Source organism: Mytilus edulis, chromosome 4, assembly GCF_963676685.1.
Source record: "Mytilus edulis chromosome 4, xbMytEdul2.2, whole genome shotgun sequence".
In the NCBI taxonomy this organism is placed as follows: Eukaryota; Metazoa; Mollusca; class Bivalvia; order Mytilida; family Mytilidae; genus Mytilus; species Mytilus edulis.
In genome coordinates, this window is record NC_092347.1 from 70,783,073 (window position 1) to 70,804,689 (window position 21,617).

Consider the following 21,617-nt stretch of genomic DNA (forward strand, 5'->3'; position numbering starts at 1 on the left):
ATTTTGTTTTGTGCAGAGTATATACAATCTAATGTTATTGTATCATACACTGCCACATATTTTTTTAATTGTTTTTTATGAATATATATAAAATAGGAGTATATACAGATATTTGTACAAGTACAAATTATTATGTCCATTGACTTAGGCATTGTTGTATGGATAATATATTTTGAAAGGAAATGGTATATGGTAACTGTTCTTGTGCCTATGTCTTTGATGATTTACTGGAATCAGTTTGTCTTTTGTGATATTCATCTGTAGGGGTTGTTGCTGGTCTTTTCCCCTGTTTTTGTACTGGTGTTGTTGATTCAGGGTTTACAATGAATTTGTCTATTGGTCCTTTTGATTCAACTTTTGGCTTGTTTTTTGTTTTGTCTTTGTTTTTCTTTTTTCTTGTTTTTTTCTCCTGTGAATCAGGATCAATTTCTGTAACGACTTTACTGATAGCTGTTGTTGTTGCTGTTATTGCTTCTGTAGGTAGCAATATGGACTGTGAAGGTGGGGTTTCACTGTGATCAACATGATCACCAATGTCAGTCTCTTCCCCACTTTCACTTTCACTAGAATCAGACTGGTCATCTGTTTTATTAGCTTCATTGTCTGATGCTGTTTTAAACTCTTTCTATTAGTTAAGGGTCAATATTCACTTCATGGAAATTGAAAAATTAAACATTATAGAGACCAACCAGAAACTCAATATTATTATCTTTGAAATGCATAGAAAAGGGGTCATGGATGAAATCACGTTTAAATATCTTTCTGCTAAGCGAGATCTCAAACCAGGAAGGTTGTATCTTCTTCCAAAACTGCACAAACTTGATCGTGACTTTTTTCTATCTGCGATATAAGCGAAAATGTATACTCCGCGAAAATAACCTGCTTTACGGTATTTTCCCAAAGAACGATAAATACACAAATGATTAAGAAGGAATAATAATTGAAATATTAGTTATAAGAGAAAAAAAGTAGCAGCTTTCCACGCAGAAAAATATCGTGAACTTTCTTTCTATAGCTAATACAGCCGCTAATTTTCTATTTTGAATTTTTATCATAGCTGATCTTTTAATAACTGACCATACGTTATGAGTTTTGCTGTTTTTTTCACAGGTCATGCAGTGACCTGCACTCGTACAGGAACTGCATATAGATTTTTATTATCTTACCGCAGGGTTGAGGCATGCAAACCTGCGTAACCCTGACATATTATATTTGTGCCTGTTCCAAATCAAGAACATGTAATTTATTGGTTGTAGTTTGGTTTTGTTTATTTAGTATATTTACTCTTAATTGTTTGGTACAAAAACCAGGCCGTTAGTTTTAGTTTAAATTGTTTTACTTTTTTATTTCAGGGATTGTTATAATTTATACGGTATGGGTTTTGCTCACTGTTGAAGGCCTTAAGATGACATATAGTTGTCAATGTCTAATTCATTTGGATCTGACTGGAACATGTTCTATAGACAATTGTACCACATCTTCGATTTTTTTACCTTGAGCATAATTTATTTTGCTATTGGCACATTTCTTGTTCTCCAATCATTTTGTTTTAATTTTCTTATCTGTAACATATGTTTTTCAATCTCTTTCTAGGAGTATCCTTGTAATACGGGCACCACAATATATTTGAACAATCTGTTACTAAGAACATATTTCTTTTACGAAATTTCAAATTATCATTCATGAAAATAAACCAATAGTCTACAAGATATAATTATAAAAGAAAAGACTTGACCTTATTGTCAAAAGTCTACAATCAAAACTTTATAAAGGAGTAGGTCCGGTAAGGGCCGATTTTGGTCTCAAATTTCAGGTTCATCTAACGATATATTTTGGACACTTTTTTTAAACACTTAAGTGTCTATTTCAATTGATCTAATTAATTAGTTATGTGAAAGATTTTAACTGATTAAGTCATTAAAAACGCTCCGATTCAAGCTTAAATATGAAAAATCTATCAAATATGCAAAAAATCATCACTTTTAAGATGGTTTTTATCAAAAATGAAAGTGGCAGCATCCGTTTTCATCCTCAGCCTTTATATATGTTATGTATCATCATCAAACACAACTTACATTTCAATATTTTGAATGAACAGAAATGCGGCCACTTTCATCTAAGACGGAAACTATCTAAAATTTAACTAAAATGCTAAAATTGTGAAGATTTCAGTAATTAAGCATGACTTAATGATGTTAGTACCCGATATGTGCATTATATTGTCAAAAAACAGCCCATATTTGTGTAGAAGAAGCATTCCCCTTTCCAATAAATAGCTAAAAGATTACATTTTCATAATTTTGTAAAACTGCTATATTTTGGGGCCAAAAAGGGGTCTTACTGAACCTACTCCTTTTAGAAGTCTAACAAAGTTGATATATTCCAAGATAACATTGAAATACTAAAACATTTCAAGCTCCGTTATATTGATATTATGCACTACAAACATATGAAGGGTGAATCCTTTTCTACTGATCAAAAGGCTTGCAAGTTGATAGCTCCAAATCTTCTATATATTTTCTTTGTTTAATTTTCTATGCCACATGAGCTTAATGGCAGGATGAAGGCACCGTACAAGATACACATTTTCAAAACAGTAAAGTAAGTTAGACAATTGTCCATGAGGATTATGATTATCAAATTAACTTGACAATCTATTGATATTTTCTGTGCACTGGTAAAGAAAAAGTCAAAGACAATTCTGAAAACACAGTTGTTGTTAAAAGAATGTGTAAATTAAACATTATTTAAAACATGTATTGAAGATGCACGAACAATGCCATTATTATGCATAGTATGTCTATAAAAGACCTGTATGAGTGCGATAAAACGCCTTCCGGTCTTGATTCTGCACCTGCAATGTAAATATACCCTTTAAAATATGTATAAAAGAGCAGTTCTGTATGATTATGTTTCCCCCCAAAAAACGTATCATTATGTACAGCCCCCATAAAATAGAATAAATAATAAACAGAAGCAAATAAAAACTAATACACCTAAAAAAAATATCAACGAAAAACAAAAAATAGAAAAAAGATGTTGTAAGGTTAAATAAATCATCTAGTGTTACATACGACTTGTATTGTTAAAAAATATTGTAGCTTGATTCAAAATAATATATAGAAACTAAAACATATTTATGGGAACACAAAATGAAATAGTATTTCAAAAAATTAAAAAATTTTATAACTTGAATTTGGCTCAAGCGGTCATCTCAGTACCAGAATTTATGACAATAGCTATCAAGTAGTTCCAGAATTATAATTTATACGCCAGAGACGATTTTAAATTTTAAATTGTAAGTCCCAGTATTCCAACATCAACTTCATATGGGATATATAGATTCATGCACTGCAACAAGTATATTACGATATTTCTTCACACGAGATCGTTAAATTTTATTATTTAAAGCGCGAGGCTTGCCGAGCTGTTTAAATAATTAGAATTTAACTGTCGAGAGTAGAGAAATATCGTAATACACGAATTACAGTGGTATAATTTGTTTCTCTTATGGTTTTTATCCTTCCTTTTCAAAGATTTGAGGAAAGTTGTGTACTTTTGATGTGACGTCATCAGATATGGGCGTCTTTTGTCATGACATCACAATAAGAAAATTCAGAAGAAAACAAGAAAATGTAACGTCACAATTAAATTTCAACCAATCATTTTCCGAGAACATATTTTTTACTAGTGAGGAGAAACATTTTTCTCACACCGACCAGGAAATGTGAAAAAAGCACAGAAATTGGAGAAATACATTCCCAACTCATTCAGTATTCACAAGCTTGCAGTTGTAATTTAGACTTTACCAAATGTCACCAGTGTCTGAGCAGATTGATGAACTGGTGTTATGTCAAAGAACATCTTTTCATCGAAAGATATCAACCCCTTGTTGATAAATATTCAGTATCAACTTCACAAATTTTAGATGATGCCTCTTAAGTAAAGATTCTAATCACAGAACTTGTTTATACAGATTTGATTCCCCGAGGGTATCACCAGTCTAGTAGTGCTGACGTGAACTAACATTGATATGGTCATATTTATTGTGTATCAACTGTTTACAAAACGTTTGAATTTTAAATATGCTAAGGCTTTTCTACCTCAGGAATAGATTACCTTAGCTGTATATGGCAAAACTTTTTGGAATTTTTGTCATCAATGCTGTTTAACATTGTACTTTATTTGGCCTTTTTAACTTTTTTGGATTCAAGCGTCACTGATGAGTCTTTTGTATACAAAATGCGCATTTGGCGTAAATACAAAATTTAATCATTGTATCTATGATAATTAGATATAGGATATTTTTACGTGTCCCAGTGTCCTTTTTATGTATATAAAAATCAATATTTTGTTTATGAGCTTTGCATTTATTTTTGAGAAATAGATACTAATCTAAAACCGTAGGATCCTTTCGACCAGATTTCATTTTTTTGACAGCAACATCAAAAGGCTTATTTTCGAAACGATGATTTTCTATAACAAATAAAATGTCTTTGTTAGGAAGGTGTTAGTAGATAAAAAAAGTAAAACCTATTCTTATATACTTGAGATAATGAATATTATGTTCTCATAACAGTATAAAAATCAAAATAACGTCACGTTTACAGTGATTTTTGCTGGGAGAGTAAACTGACGAACGGAAACGATCACGAAACTGATTAATACTTTGATTTATTTTATTGATGACGTTATTATAATTGAATAAATTTAACACTTTCGTCAAACTAAAAGGTATAATTACACCTTAATACGACACCTACATAGCCAGTCAGCTATTCCAAATGAGGTTGTTAAATACAAACATCCAGATTCATTTGGACATGACCCCCACAATGGTCATAATGGTCAAACATTATTAGCATCTCACTTAAAAAAAGGAATAACTGCCAAAACTGGAAACCCGCATAAACTTTTACAGCATCTACGAAAGAGGTTATTTTAGAAAAAATCTCAAATTCTTCTTTATATATCAGTATTTAGTAAAAAAAAAAAGGGACGGTGAAATTATCCAGTCTTTATACTGGATACCTTAACTTCACAATGATCATTTTGAAAACTATATGTTGTCGTCTAGATACTCCACTAAATATCTTTCGAAACCTGTCTCAATTCTTTCTACAGCAAAACATTGCCTTTGGAAATAATGTGATGAGGAATACTCAACCAGTGGTGGTGATCGAAAGATCACTCTTAAAATGTTTAAAAATGATAATTGATACACTTCTACAGTAATTTAAATCAATATCTTTGATTTTTCAACGCTTAAGACTAGTGTTCCCTTGTCGAATTAACAAAAAAATGAATACATCATGTCATTGAACAGAGCTTTACTTTAATGGGAAACGGAGATAGAAATTCTATTTTTTGCTTATGAGCAATCTTGTTTTGCTAAAAAAAACCCCAAAGCTGCACTTTAACTATACCAAACACGTAGACTTCTTGACCAATAACATATTTTTATAGTTTGTTGGATTGATATTTTAGCAGACAATCGGATGCCTTTGGTTATGAATTGTGCAACAATTCTGGACAATTTTATTATATATACTCATACGGAACAGAATTTATACAGCACATTCTCTAGGTAAAAAAACTCATCTCGCATTGACGATGTCTCCTGACTAAATAGTAGTTTCAGTGAGTGTTTATATAACTGCATGAACCTGATATTAAGGATACGACCGTTAGTATAAAGTCTGCTTCATATTTTAATATTTTCTAGATATTGGTACAGAGGCACGCCTTCAAATTAACTCACATGGATCATTTATTAGTAGTTATCTTACCTCTGGTTCGTCGTATGATGTGTAAACATTTTAGTATTTCATTTTTAGAGTTTTTCTTTCATTAGAATATCAAAAAAAATATATATTACCTTTAACCTTGAGTAAAACAAGTCCTTTTAAGTTACTCCCTTTTGATTTAGCTTGACATTCGTATTCTCCTTCATCATCTTGAGTGACATCTTTAATAACCAAAGCCCAGCCGTGCTTTGCTTTAACAGATAACCGTGAATCAGTTGAATACACATTCCGACCAACAGATAATGGATACATAAAGGTATCGATTTTTCGTCTCCATGTTACCTTCAAATTAAAGGAAAACATATCGTTGTTATTATCTAAATGCTTTTTGGGAAGAAAGTTCTTTACATGGAAATGTAAACTTCCATAGTGTTTCCTTATGTGTAAACACATCATGAACATGAATCTAGTCTTGAGTATGTGTTTGTATTTTGTACCTGCATTTAAATGAATTTAGGTCATTTGACACGTATACGAAGTTACACTTCAATTGATTAAAGCATAATGGCAAAAGAAATCATATTTGACAATTTTAGTCAATATGACCACTTTTCAAATACTCGAAATGTTGAACCATTTATGATATAATAATGTTGAAATATCAAATCAAAATTGTTGGCTTTTGCTCCTATATGGTTACTGTCATGGGTTATGGATTATTGAATCGTACATGAATTTTCCAAGAGATGGGGTAGGCATCAAACGGACAACAAAATCAACAAAAAATCAACCCCAAAAAGTATTGAATTAGTGACAATGTTTCGCAGTTATATATTCATTCATTTAAAAAAGACTAAAAGGCATTGTGTAACTTAATTGAATTGACAACCGAGATCTCATGAATGAAAATTTGAAGTTAAAGAAAATAGAGAAAAAAAACCAGTAGAAATAAACTGCAATTTTATAATGATCCCACTGACAGAAAGTTTTCAAGCTTCAACTGTGAATTATGAGGGTCAAACTTTCATAGCTTATATATTTGTAAGTTATGTTCAGAATAATCTAAAATCAATAGCATTACCGTTAATAGGAGGTTGGATACATAAAAGAAGTTCACTAATAAATATGATAGAATTTTGAGAGGTCAAAAAAGTTTCTCTCCCAATTTTTAGATAATTATTTTTGCGAGGCAAATTTCTGTTTATAAAATGCAATAATATTCACCAATTCTTCAATTTTGTGCTTTGTATGCATTTTTTAAGCAGACTAAAATCAGTATTGGAGTTGAAATTGTTGCAATTTGGTTCTCTTTTTTTTCGCCTTTGTAAATGTTTGACATCATATATTGATATTAAAGACATATCCTATAATTCATCCTTCTTGTTTCATTCCAATTGAATACTGTATTGCAAAAAGGATGTTTATACTATAGAAACAAAAAAAATATTTACAACATGACAAATGATAAACAGCAGAGATCAATAAATATAAATCATTATAAGAAAACAAATAACATTAAGTAGCAATATGTGATCTGAGTGACAACGCAGATTTTATGCTTTTTTTCACAATTTTTTAATATGTAAAACATACATAAATTTAAATAATTACTGTAATTTAGCAATTTTTGGCCAAGAACAAGAGTTTTGGCAAATATTTAGGCCTAACTGATCTATAGGCAGGTATTCGTTTTTGACGCACTGCATACTGCAACATTTGCATAAACGTTATTTTCTAGCCATGTCAATAAATCTTCCTGTTTCAATGTTCAGCTTTAGTGTACCACTACGCAATTTAGTTAAAAAAACGTGAATTATAACTGCAATCTAGATAATGTTCAAACCATAATTCTAACTTTACATTCTTATAAAAACTAAGTTTTTCGCTCTTTTCTACATATGCTAACCCCAACTGTTAGCTGTGTTGTGTTTAGGGAGTATTCTTTCTCTTTTTTCTAGTTTAAAGCATAAGATCATAATGAATTATGAAATTCAAAAAGACACAATTAATATGGTAATTTTTTTGTATTTTTGCCTTTCTTTTTTCAAATGTGTTTTGTTTATATATAATACTTTTTCTTTGTTGACATATTTGCTTGTTTTCATAGTAGTCAAAATTATAACACAACGTTGTCCGCTGTACCCCTATTTTTGACATTTATACCAATAATGTCTGTTTGTTTTGTTTACACATCGTTGTCAATATAAAGGAATTTTAAGCGACTATCATATAAGTGAAGGAAATGCAAATACTATGTTATCTGTAAAAATATTGTAAGCTAATTCCTTAATATGACAATTTAATATTCAGGTTTTGTTCAAGCTGTTAAAACAAATAAAAAAACATATGCCATACTTACGGTTCTTATGTCTGATGAAATGACTGCACAACGTAGGGAAACTGTGCCTCCCACAATAGATGATACCTTGTTAGCAGGAATATCCAAACTTGTTGGTGCAACTCTGATAGCTTAAAACAATAAAAGAATATTTTTTACCTTGCGATTGTTTATAATCAAGTATAACCAATGTAGATACAAGTATCTTTTCCTAGAAAGGGATAGTTCTTTTTTCGTAAAACATTTTCCTGATTCAATAAAAAAAACCAATATGAATAATCTAGTTTTCTTCATAAAATATATTTACGTTTAGCAAACGTGTTTATCTGTAAACAATCCACATTCCAATTAAAATCATCTATGTCGCCTCTTCCTCCCTACGTCATTCTTTGTTCATATAATTGACTTCATATAGGAGCTTCTAAGGAATACTGAAAAGAAACTTGCATTATCCTTTATTTTCCCGATACGCTTTATAAATACCGTTCTCTCACTAAATAATTTAAAGTTTGGTATCTATGCTTAACGTATCTATTTGATCGAAATTGAAATTAAGGATACATCAGATACAGTCAACTCTGCCTTAAACCTTGACTCAAATCTAGAAATTGATAATAAGGGTTGTTAGAGAAAACAATTTTACCACAAAAAAGATGATTTCAGCATTCCAACGACGCATATTTGATTTCTAGTCGATACGATATTTCAGAGCTCACATGTACTATAATTTCATTGACAGAGAGTTGATGCTTACAGAAACTCTGAGAACAATATTGTCACAAGGTGAAGTAGACGACTTTAATTTTAATGTTGTAAACGCCATCACGAATTGAAGACCTATCTGGATATCTGTTTCGCAGATGACGACGGATATCTTCCAATTGTCGATCCTCGAATAGAATCTACCGAATTAGACTTATCAACAGAATTTAACTTGCAAGAGAAACATGAGGGATGCCATATGTGGAGTAGGATCTGCCTACTCTTCCGGGGCACTTAAGACCCCATGCGTTAAGGTGTAATGCATGCGCTTTAGTCTATTTCTCAATATTATGACGTTACACACGGAAATGCGTTCGGATTAAAATTACATCATTATATGATTTTAGAACAGCAACCATTCGCCAATACAAATTAAAATAACCAACATGCATATATCTACAGAAAGGCCCGGACATGCTTTTCTTATTTTAAGTTAATTCTTTAAATTTTTGAACCATACATTTATTTTAATGATCACACAAATCTTACTTTTGCGTTAAAAAATTCATGTCAGGCGTAACATTTCAGATTAAATAAAATGCATTTTTCTATGTTCCGTTGTAATTTTGCACATAAAATCTGCAAACTTTAGTATATCAACTTCCTACTAGATTTATATTATAACGTCATACCAACTTTTTGGTATTGGCTGAAATTTGAAGCAAGCCTTCAACGAAATATTCAGCAGAGGAACATGTCTTAATGTGTTATGAGGAAAGTTTATCAAAATTTCAATTTTATTTTTATCCCTATAAAAAAATAAAATCATATTAAAACTGTACTCAATAGAAAGTTCGGATAAAGATAAACATTTTCAAAGTTTCAAATATAAAAAAAACTTTTTCATGAAGCAGAATTTTAAAAAATCGAATGTCTAGCCACTATGTCCAAACGTAATGTTTGTCCATTTCTTAGGTGAAACATGTAATATAAATAAAAAATATGCATTTATAATACCAAACTAATATATTTATAAGATTCAAACTATAAGTCCATACAATGGCTAAATGAGTCGGGTGTTTTCACTAACAATGTCTAGCCATTATGTCCAATGGCGTTATTTTGACGTTTCTGCACAGTGGCGTCCTTTTTATAAATACACACTATTTACGAACTGTTTATGCAGTTAAAATGATGTTGGGAAATGTTCATTCCAAAATGGTCTGTTGAATCAAGTAACACGCAGATTTAAAAAAACACGTACACATAAGGAATAGACCCTTTATAGACACAGCGGAAACAGGGGAATGGGCTGAGGGATAAAATTTCTTATGGACAAAAGTTTTCACGCAAATCTAAAAAACCTTTATAGATTAGAATCCGAGGTACAATGGTTTTATAAATTTCAAACAATTATATAAATACGTATTTGTAAAATAAAACCATCAGTGCTAAAAAGATAGAGAAAGAGCCTTTCAAAAAGTTTTAAAATTCGGACAGACACAAACAGATATTGAACAAAATGGAGTTCAATCTCAAAAACTCATTTCAACTAAAATTATTATAAAAAGAAATATTGCTAAATTATTAAATGACCGATGTTTATTAAATAAATACAATAAGTTTTTATGTTCAATTTGTCAAAAAAATGTTATGGCTAAATTTATCTTCTCATGTGTACCTCTGGGAGGAGGATTTTTTTAAAAGGTTGCTATGTATTCTATCCAAATTAAAATTGGAAAAATTTGGATTTGTTTTCATCTCATCACAGATCATAAAATCAAAACGATCTTTACGAAATTAATTGCCTTATAAACGATAAAATTTTGAAATATTTCTTCAGCTTATGGTATTTATTTGATAACAGTCGATCGAGTAGGTACTCCGCTTTTGATAACAAAATGTCAAAATTAGTATAAATATGGCGTCAACTTTGTCAATTATACATGTAACGTCTTGCGACGCAATACCGTGCGTAACGTCTATGTCTTTTTGTTGCTCTTCGTTTTAATGTCAGATCATATATGCCTTATGTGTTTAATTGTCTCTTTAGTGTATTTTCTCACTCTCTTACAATGTTAGAGACCCTACAGTGAGTTGACTATGGGTGTTACCGTTTACCTGTAGCTATTGTTCAACCAGATTGAAACATTGACAATACAATAGGGACATTTAAATTGACCAGTTGGTTTGGTAGATTTAAATCTACCTTGATGCTACCTGTACAGTTTTTTATTCACCTAACCAAAACTTTCAGCATGCTTTTTTCATGAACTATTTCTTATTCTATCACTTCACCTGTTTAATTGTTACTGTTGTAGTATAACTGAGATAGTTTTTTTTTATATGGCATCAAGGCTTGAATTTTTATCTTTGTTGATCATATGAATAACATAATATGCATTCAGTTTAAATAAGTTTATATGGTATGAATAATGCTAGAATATGACCACTTATGTTTGATAACTAGACACAAACTTATTTCATGTTCTTACATTAACTAAACACTGTGAATTTGATAAAACAAAATCCTTTTCTCATGTTTTTTTTTCTTAGAGAATCCTAAAACATGTAAAGAAATTAACATTGTTATTAGTCTTTTTGTAATGCCCGCGTCACACTGTCCCGATTTTTACGCCGATGGCAACACGATAATGAAAATTGTCAAAATCGGGACTGATCGTATCCAGATCGGGCTATTCGTAGTGCCATCTTTAACCATCGTAGAATATTGGCCACTTTTTCTAGCCTTCTGGGACAACTTCGGGAAGGGTTCTAAATTTTTTAACATGTTAAAAAATCCCCGAAGGTGCGTCCGATGTTGAGGGTTCGTATTGAGTTCGTATCACCATCCTCACCATCGTAATGTCACCGGGAATGCATCTTTGCACATCGTATTGCATTCGTGTTTCCATCGTTTCCATCGGGCAGTTTTGACATTACGATGTCTACACGAATGAATCACGAAGATACCCGAAGGTCTTACGATGGCAACACGACTTCGTGAAGACCTCGTAATCCCGTCGTGTTGCCATCGAATAAAAGTACGAAGGCGACAAGGTGGAACTACGACGGCAATAAATCCAGCTAAATGCAAGTTAATTTTCGCGCTAAAATACATTTAAAGTGCCATGCGCGATATGTACTGGTCAGTCTCATACGACAGTTAAGAAAGACGTTCACAAAACATGGAGCTCATATCATATGATTCTATGAGAACAAGCGAGGCGACAGCGTTGTTTCTATTAATTCAAATGGAACAAGAAGAGCAGCTATTACAGGCTCAGGATTTACTTTTACAAGTAAAATATTATTTGTTGTCAATATTTTATATCAAGTAACATAATGAAAATCATAAACGCGCCTCGTTCACCAACACTGCAGGTACACGTATATAGGGAAACCAACTTTTTCTTCATTATTCTGATTTTTTATCTATCGTCTGAGTTGTTGTCACACGAATGTTTACTCCATAACCATTTTGTTTTCTATATGTCATATTTTGCCGCATTTGTTGCTTTCCCCACATCCTTCCTTTTGTCTATATTATTATGATATTCTCCTGGAAAGAGCTCTTTTTTTTAATAAAAGGGATCAACGAACCCATTACCTTACCTTAAAGATAGATTGTGGGTGATTATTCAGACTAGTGCACACATTTTACAGCTCAAACAAGGCAAATGCCGAGCGTGGCATCCCCTCGTATGTAACATATTGGGGACAAATATGAACACTATATTTGTATATGTCACATGCAGAAAATGGTAAATTGAATATGCATATTTGATACATAAACTATTTTTTTAGAAATCAACCAAAATATTCAGTAACTGGAAATACCTTTAATATTGTCTTTAGAACCAGCAGGTAAAAATTGAGCAACCAATTTCCTGTGTATTATGCAATTTCAAGGAGAAAAAACAAGTCCATCTGCATGACCTTGACCTTTGGCCTTGAACGTAAAAAATGTCAGATCATTACAAGGAGGAACAATATACCAAATGTGGTAAAAATCTTTTGAAGCATATTGGTTTTAGAGTGTCCACGAGGGTGATATTGCTTTGTGACCTTGACTTTTGAACTTTAAAGTCAATAGCGCTTAAGATATTCTTAACGAGTAACACCATACCAAGTTTTAAGGATTTTGGTTCTAGAGTGTCCATAACAATTTTATCTACACGCAACTTACATGTAGTAGGCGAGGGGTTAATAAACTAAGTTTTATAAGAATTAGACAAAAAAATCGATTTCCCGCCATGCATGGCAGACTTGTACAGAAACTATATGTTGTCGAAATTCTGTTCGTATCTTTTAGACATCGTATGGCCATCGCGCCATCATCGTAATCCATCGTGTAGCCTTCGTAATCCATCGTGTAGCCTTCGTGATCCATCGTGTAGGCTTCGGCTGAGATATGAAGCTTAAATACCCGTCTTCGGTTAACCTTCGTATGTTCATCTTTTGCTATCGTATATAATTTCGGCACCATCGTATAGACTTCGTTATTCATCGTACTTGCTTCGGTCACTTTTTGGTATTTAAACGAGATCGGGACCAACTTCGTACGAACTTACAATTTTCGAATTCGGGTGTCCATCGTATATAAAAATCGGGACAGTGTGACGCGGGCATTATGGAAATGAATGTTTTCCCTGAAATAATTTTAAATCATTCAAATGACAAAAAACACAACATTTAGACGGAAAAAGAGATTTTTTTTTACGACATTTAAAATTTTAGAAAAAGGCAAGCCATATCAAGACTATATGTTGTTATAAGGGAATTTAATTGCATGTCATATAATTCACTACATTTCCTCTTTAATGTTTTTATAGCCAAATACTATGAGTGCTTAGATTTCTTGTGTTGTTGAAAAAAACCTTTTTAAGATCTCTTTGGCTCTTAAATGGGAAATAACTCAAAATAATTTGTTTTTGACATGTTCCTTGTACAAATTGTTAATGTATATTCATATTGAAATATCAAAATTATATTTGAATGAACTATTTTATTTACTCTACATATTTTACATCAGATTTCATCCAGTTTTCCATTTTCTTTATTTGAAATAATTTATAACATTTTTCTAATTTTATGAACATGATGAACGTTTTCGAATATTTGTTCATTCTTTTGACTATATAACTAGATTTTCTCTCTATATCAATACTCTGTTAAATTTCCCATGATATATATATCCCTAAAAACAGGTACAGAATTTTGCAATATTTGATTATTTCCATTATCACATTTAAAATGAGTATCCTCACTTTACAAATATTTTGGATAAGTTTATTTATATATTTTCACTATATCACTTGATTTAATTATATCCACAGTATTGAGTTTTTATTTCATTTACATGTATATATTCCACTTAAACAATATTAGATCCAGAACTATATAATGATTATTTCCAATTTCACATTCATATTATTCCAAAATTAAGAATATTTTGGAATATTTTACTTTTTCATTTCACTTTATCACTACATTAGACTGTATCTACTTTATGAATTTAACATTTTGTTTCATTTCCATGATAATTCCAATGATATATATTCAATTCAAACAGGTGAATTACTCTTATAATATATCCCAAAATTTATAATGAATGTGTTGCAATTATTTTTCCTTCTTGCATTCAAGCTTGATTTTTTATAACCTTTTAGATAAATTATTCCATATTATGCACATTGAATTTCCTTCAGTAAACACAGTATTTTTTCCACAAAAATCCTCTTATAATAAATTTCAAAGAAAAACACAGCAAATATCATAATCCAAAATGAAAATCTTGAAAGGACATTGTAAAGAAATGCACAACATATAATCCATCTGAAAATTGAAACTGAAATCACCTGGATAGCTCTTCCATGTGTCACTGACAAATGGACAATACTATGTATGAGGGTTACAAATTTTAAGAATCATTTATTATTTAAAAACATTTTTAATTTTCATACATATTAATATGCAGTTAACAAAATATTTTTCTGATTAAGATTTTATGGAAAATTTTAGAAATATTATCAATACTGGGGATTTAAAACAATGAAAACCTAATAATATTTCTACCCATTCAATTTTTTGATAGAATAATCCTAGGTCAAGAAAAATTTCAGGAAAAAAGCATGCTGAAATTTTGTGTTAGGTGAATACATTTTTTTACAGGTAGCATCAAGGTAGATTTAAATCTTACAAAACCAACTGGTCAATTTAAATGTCCCTATTGTATTGTCAATGTTTAAATCTGGTTGAACAATAGCTACAGGTAAACGGTAACACCCATAGTGAACTCACTTTAATAGTTTTTACTTATTATGAATGCATACCTGTCATTAGGAGTTCAAATGTAATTATTCCCAATATATTTAATTCCATTACACACTAGTTGGCTTTTGCTAAGTTTTTTTTGTTAAGTACTTGTATGCGGTTCTTTAGCAACAAACACGTAAAATTCTTAACTTCGTTTTACAATGAGTTTTTTCATATATTGCCATATAAATTTTGTCAGTTGTAACTTGTAAGTGATTTAACAGATGTAAATTGAGTAATAAACACGAATATATGCATGTTGAATTTCACTACAAAAGATCATGATGATAATTATGACAATTACTGTAAAAGTATAATGATGTAACCAGCAATTACATGATTCAAAAGAAAAAAAATGATTCAGATTCATGCAATTATAATTATAATCTGTCATTGACAGATAAATGAAGACACGAACAGCCGACGTTACGGGGTTTAAAGTGTTAACAGTTTATTCGCTAATAACGACAAGAAATATTGCATATTAGATAAGCTACACATAAGGTTAAATTTGGTAACACGATATGACGAAGCAACTGACTTGGGAACCATTTCCAATTTAAGGTCCTTTTCTATTTAAAATAGCTTATTCCTTTTCATTATACACCATGAAGAATATTTAACAAGAACCTTAAGGGAGAAGGTATCATTAGATTTTTTTCAGTTATTATGCTTTGTAAAATATAAGTATTCATATTCTTTTGGATTTTGTATTTCCTTATATCTTCAAACATTCATCTTTTTATTCCGAACTTCAAAAATCGACAAAATATTTCATTTTAAGGACTTGTCATTAATGATGAGGTTTGATACACAGGCTTCCCGAAAAAATCTATTGCCACACGTTTCAAATCTGTTACAAGTGAGTGAAATTTACTGTTCCTGTAAGCCCTTGGGGAATAACGTATTTACTGAATGTCTATATTGAAGAATCCATTTTTGGTAACATTTTGTTATAAATAAAAGTCTTTAAAGACCAAATATGTAATTAATGTCACAACAGAGTTGAAATTCATGTTCAGAAAAGGTTTTGGAAATAATCTGCATTCAAATAAAATGGTAAAAATTTCCCATTTGCATTGTTTAGTATTCGATTCATCCTGTAAAAAAAGGCAGTTAAACTAAGATTTAGATAGCATTTGCATGTTGCCTTTGTTATAAAAAAAGAAAAGTGTTGTATTCAATGTTGTTTCAAAATAATTATGTGTAGCTTATCTCAATTAGAGCTAAAATGGTTTCTTGAAATCATCAAGAAATATTTTTTTTTAGTCTTCATCTGGAAAGCTCAATAACATTGAGAATGGAAATGTGGAATATGTCAAAGAGAAAACGAACTGAAGAAAGAACAGACAGCAGCCAAAGGCCACCAATGGGTTTCAACGCACCGAAAACATCCGGCACCCGGAGGTAGCCTTCTACTGGCCAATAAATAATAATGTGTACTAGTTCAGAGAAAATGAACGTCACACTAAACTAAAAAAAATATAGGGTATATCTCTATAAACGCATATGAGTTTATAAAGTAATGGATATAACATAATAAACCCTAAAAATATTCATTAAAAAAAATGTTGCAGATATATTTATGATGTCCTAACACACAATTACCCACATGTAGTAAGTGCTTGCATCGCATATAAATGTCTATTGACGTTTTCCTCTTTAACGACATAGATAGATTGTTTTATGGAAGAATCTATAAAAATATGATGATGTCAACTATCAAATTGTTAACTTTCTATTTTCTGTATTGAAATACCACCTTTGTCATTGTATGCTTATGCATGTTCATAATATACAAACCTTCTCAGCAGGGACGTGCTCCTTTCGCAAAAGGACGCATTTGTGTGTAAACTCTATAGCGACAGGTTTTCACAGTCTTAGATCTTGGGATACCAGATTATTATTTGAAGTTTTTAATTTTACGGATTGTATCTTACTCCGATGGTGACTATGGATTCGCATATAGGTGTTGGATGCATAACAAGAGATGCAAATAAAATTGAAAATTGAAATGGAGAATGTGTCAAAGAGACAATAACCCGACCATAGAACACACAACAGCAGAAGGTCACCAATAGGTCTTCAATGCAGCAAGAAACTCCCGCATCCAGAGGCGTTCTTTAGCTGGCTCCTAAACAAATATATATAATAGTTCAGTGATAATAGACATCATACTAAACTCCAAATTATAAACAAGAAACTAAAATTTGATGTGTTATATCAAAACTATCTATATAAATTTTTATTCAGATATTTAAAACAACTTAAACTGAGAATTTGTAGATGGAAATTACTACAACATATTCTACCTACAAAGAAACGTTCATGCAGGTTGAAAATTGTAAACAATAGTTCTTGTAATTTTTGTACACAAGAAGAAGATTATGATCACTACTTTATACTGTGTACGTATTTAAAACTTTTTTGGAATAAAATACCAAACGGAAATTAAAAATCATACAAGACAATAACTATCAAAACCAAGGAATAAACAAAGACTCATAAAACCAAAAGACATTTACATCGACTAAAAAAGGCCAGAGGCTCCTGTGTTGGGACAGGCACAAAACTGCGGCGCGGTTAAACATGTCCGAGTCCGATATCACAAGAGGTAAAAACAGAAAATAAACAAAATGACAATAATAACTAAATAACAACAGACTACTAACAGTTACTGACATGCCAGCTCCAGACCTCAGTTAAACTGATTGAAAGATTATGTCTTCATCATATGAATATCAGGCACAATCCCTCCCGTTAGGGGTTTAGTATTATACCATCATAAAATATATGAGAAGAACACAACCCGTGTCATGCCAACACCTGGTTTTTAAATAAATGTGTTTAATTCCAATGCAAAGACCATATGAGTGAATCAATATTAAAGACAAAATATGCAATCTTTAATGGCCTGACAACAATATCGTAACTATATCCCTTCTTAAGAAGTCTGTTTAAAAGTTTTGTTAGCTTTTGAGGTGAATTCTGACATTTTTGAACTTTAAGAATATTACCATAACAGATTGGATGTGAAATACCTGAACGTAAAAAGTCTGCATGTTGAGCTATATTTACGAATGATGTCCTTGTAACGATGGTAAAATTTAGTAAATGTTTGGACTAGTTTGTGATACCGAAAACCCTGGTGTAATAATTTTTCAGTAATACATAAATTTCTCTCGTTAAAACCTAAAACGTTGTTACAAACACGAGCGAATCGTACAAGTTGATAGACATAAACACCGTTAGATGGTGACAAGGGAACATCACCATCTAAACATGGATAATTAACGATAGGAAATAAAAAAAAATCATCTCTTTTATCATACATTTTTTGTACTAAGCTTTCCGTTAATGGTATAGATATCAAGATCGCGGATATGGCAGTGTTCATTCTTAGTGTTAGCTTTATTTAAGTATACATATTGAAGTCGTCATTATCATACAAATATCTAAAAGTATTATTAAATTTGTGTATCAGATGTTGTTTCGATGGATCTTTGCTGATTTTAGTCATACATTGTAACTCATAGCAATACAAAAACAGGTATGCGATACGTAGCCTACATATCGGTTGAGCTCTATCTATTATTATTGCTTAATGTGGTTCTGTATGTATCAAATCAGCACAACACTGATATTTGTATATGAGATGTTTTATTCAATAGTATTGATTTGACGCATTTATGTGAACTTTTTCAATTGTTTTTTTATCATTTTTAAATTTAAAGATTCATAACCAACCTTTGTTCAGAGACATATGCTTCTTTTATAGATGGTAAACTAACCGCGATTGAGAAATAAGGTGATCTACTGAAAAAAGTATGATTAGGATTATAAGAGTTTACATGTGAAAAAAGTGGTAAATACATTAATTTTATAATTCCTCTTTCAGTGAGCAAAATATGTGTCTTTGCAACTTTTTTGTTTGTTATTGCGAATAAGCTGAAAGATATTCAATTTGTTACAGTCTTTAATTTTCAACAAAAAATATTTACTGTACGTTGATAATCGTACACCAACAGCATTTACACATATGATAATATAGTTTTGGTCCCAATGTTTCATAACAAAGCGTCTATTTAAAACTGGCGAAGTTTGATAACTATTGTTATTACTGACACACTAATTGTGTATAAAACGGTTGGGCTTTCTTGATGATGGACAATTCAGAGAAGCGCCTCGGACGCATGAAATTGATGATGGTTTCTTGTTTAAATATAGTTTTATGAGATATCAGCAAACAAATGTATTTTTCCACTTTAAATTATCTCCAATGGTATTCTTTGTAACATTTTATAATTGTCTATGGGACTCCTCCTTCGTGAATCAACTTATCACATAGTGATTACATTTTGCATTATTGTTGCCACAATTCAAATACAGTTTTTGATTGCAAGTCATACTGATAACTGAAAATTGTGCTTGATAAACTAACTGATGCACATGTCCATTTACAATTTGTTTAACCGTTATTATCCTTGGTACAATAGGACAAGCTGCGATTTTTTTAAGGGAACTAGGTGAACTGGACTGGTTCGTCTTGTAAGTTGGTTGTATCTATATGAACAGATCAATGTAGCTTGTCATTGCTATGGCTGGTTCGTCACTTACTGTTAAAGTTTTAAATTGACTGACAAGTATCTGGGGGTAATATTTCCAGTTAACTGCGTGGTAGTTTACTTATCACGCTCTTCCTTTCTCTGTCGAAAATGGTCTCACTGATTAAGCTGAAAGTTTCCAAGTTTTAGGGAAACACATCAAACATAAGATGAAAATAACGGTACAACAAAAACACTAAACTGAAACATATGGAACGCCATAGCTGTCTTATGTGGAACTCTGATACTACGTTATGTGTTCTATTATTACTTGATGATAGTTTGTCTTTACATAATATCGTTTTGACATTACGTAATGATGTTTTGATATATTTCAATATGGAATAGTCATTACATAACATAATGATATTTCGATATTACATGATATGGTTTCGTATTGACTTGATATAGTTTTGTCATAACTTAATATGGTTCTGCCATAAATCGATGTGGTTTCAACTTTATCTAATGTGGTTATGTCATTGAACAATGTGGTTTTAACATTACTTGATGTGTATGTGACATAACGTAATGTAGTTGTTTCATAACGTGATGTAGTTTAGTTATTTCGTAATAATGATTTGTCAATATTTATATAGCTTTAACATTACGTAATGTTTACAAATTTGACGATTTTACACTTAATGATGTGTTTGTTTCAGTATTTGATGTGGTCATGTCATTCACTGACCATTTTTGAAAAGATATGTTTTATTTTTTGACCGATTCCATATGTCGTTTGTGTAATATGCTTTGGATGCGTATAACTATCCATCAAGTTAAAGTTCAAATTGAAGTTCAAGTTGTTGTTCATCGTTATTTGATATGAAAAAGGGGAACGACAGACAAAATTAAGCAAAAAAGTACTAAAACATTTACAGTAATTCGAATATAATGGGGACATCCCCAAACCATTTGGTCCTGCCGTTTTTTCCTTAGTTCTCAAATGGAAGCTGTAAATAAATAAATCGATTAAAGATTCTTATTAAACCTGTGTCTCGCCTGATAATTCTGGTACCTTTTATAACTATTTACACCACTGGGTCGATGCCACTGCTGGTGGACGTTTCGTCCCGAGGGTATCACCAGCCCAGTAGTCAACACTTCGGTGTTGACCTGAATATCAATAATGTGGTCATTTTTATAAATTTCCTGTTTACAAAACTTTGAATTTTTCGAAAAACTAAGGATGTTCTTAATGACTGTTGTTGTCAAGTCATTAAAGATTGCATATTTTGGCGTTAATATTGAATCACTGATAAGGTCTTTGCGTCGGAACTAAACACATTTATTCTAAAAACAGTTGTTGGCATGACACGGGTTATGTTCTTCTCATATATGTTATGATGGTATGATACTAAACCCCTTACGGGAAGGATTGTGCCTGATGTTCATATGATGAAATCATAATCTTTCAGTCAGTTTAATTGAAGTCTGGAGCTGGCATGTCAGTTAACTGCTAGTAGTCTGTTGTTATTTATGTATTATTGTCATTTTGTTTATTTTCTTTGGTTACATCTTCTGACATCAGACTCGGACTTCTCTTGAACTGAATTTTAATGTGCGTATTGTTATGCTTTTACTTTTCTACACTGGTTAGAGGTATAGGGGGAGGGTTGAGATCTCACAAACATGTTTAACCCCGCCGCATTTTTTGCGCCTGTCCCAAGTCAAGAGCATCTGGCCTTTGTTAGTCTTGTATTATTTAAATTTTAGTTTCTTGTGTACAATTTGGAAATTAGTATGGCGTTCATTATCACTGAACTAGTATATATTTGTTTAGGGGCCAGCTGAAGGACGCCTCCGGGTGCGGGAATTTCTCGCTACATTGAAGACCTGTTGGTGACCTTCTGCTGTTGTGTTTTTTTATTTTGGTCGGGTTGTTGTCTCTTTGACACATTCCCCATT

At 31.3% G+C, this 21,617-nt stretch overlaps 1 protein-coding gene across 1 annotated transcript; it reads right to left on the reverse strand.

Moving 5' to 3' along the window:
• Positions 1-1,697: 1,697 nt before the first annotated feature.
• Positions 1,698-15,346, reverse strand: LOC139520431 (lachesin-like). The gene is made up of 4 exons (XM_071313033.1): positions 15,123-15,346; positions 8,107-8,216; positions 5,879-6,089; positions 1,698-2,854 (listed from the first exon to the last, which is right to left on the reverse strand). The coding sequence occupies exons 1-4, from the start codon at positions 15,169-15,171 to the stop codon at positions 2,748-2,750; spliced, it is 477 nt and encodes a 158-aa protein (XP_071169134.1). The 5' UTR covers positions 15,172-15,346; the 3' UTR covers positions 1,698-2,747.
• Between the last annotated feature and the right edge of the window lie 6,271 nt (positions 15,347-21,617).

Coding starts and splice junctions, on each gene's coding strand:
- LOC139520431 (XM_071313033.1), bottom strand. CDS start 15,171: ATGGAATTAAATATATTGGGAATAATTACATTTGAACTCCTAATGACA. Junction 8,217..15,122: donor ATTTGAACTCCTAATGACAG/GTATGCATTCAT, acceptor TATTGTTTTAAG/CTATCAGAGTTGCACCAACA. Junction 2,855..5,878: donor TGTTTTACTCAAGGTTAAAG/GTAATATATATT, acceptor TTTACATTGCAG/GTGCAGAATCAAGACCGGAA.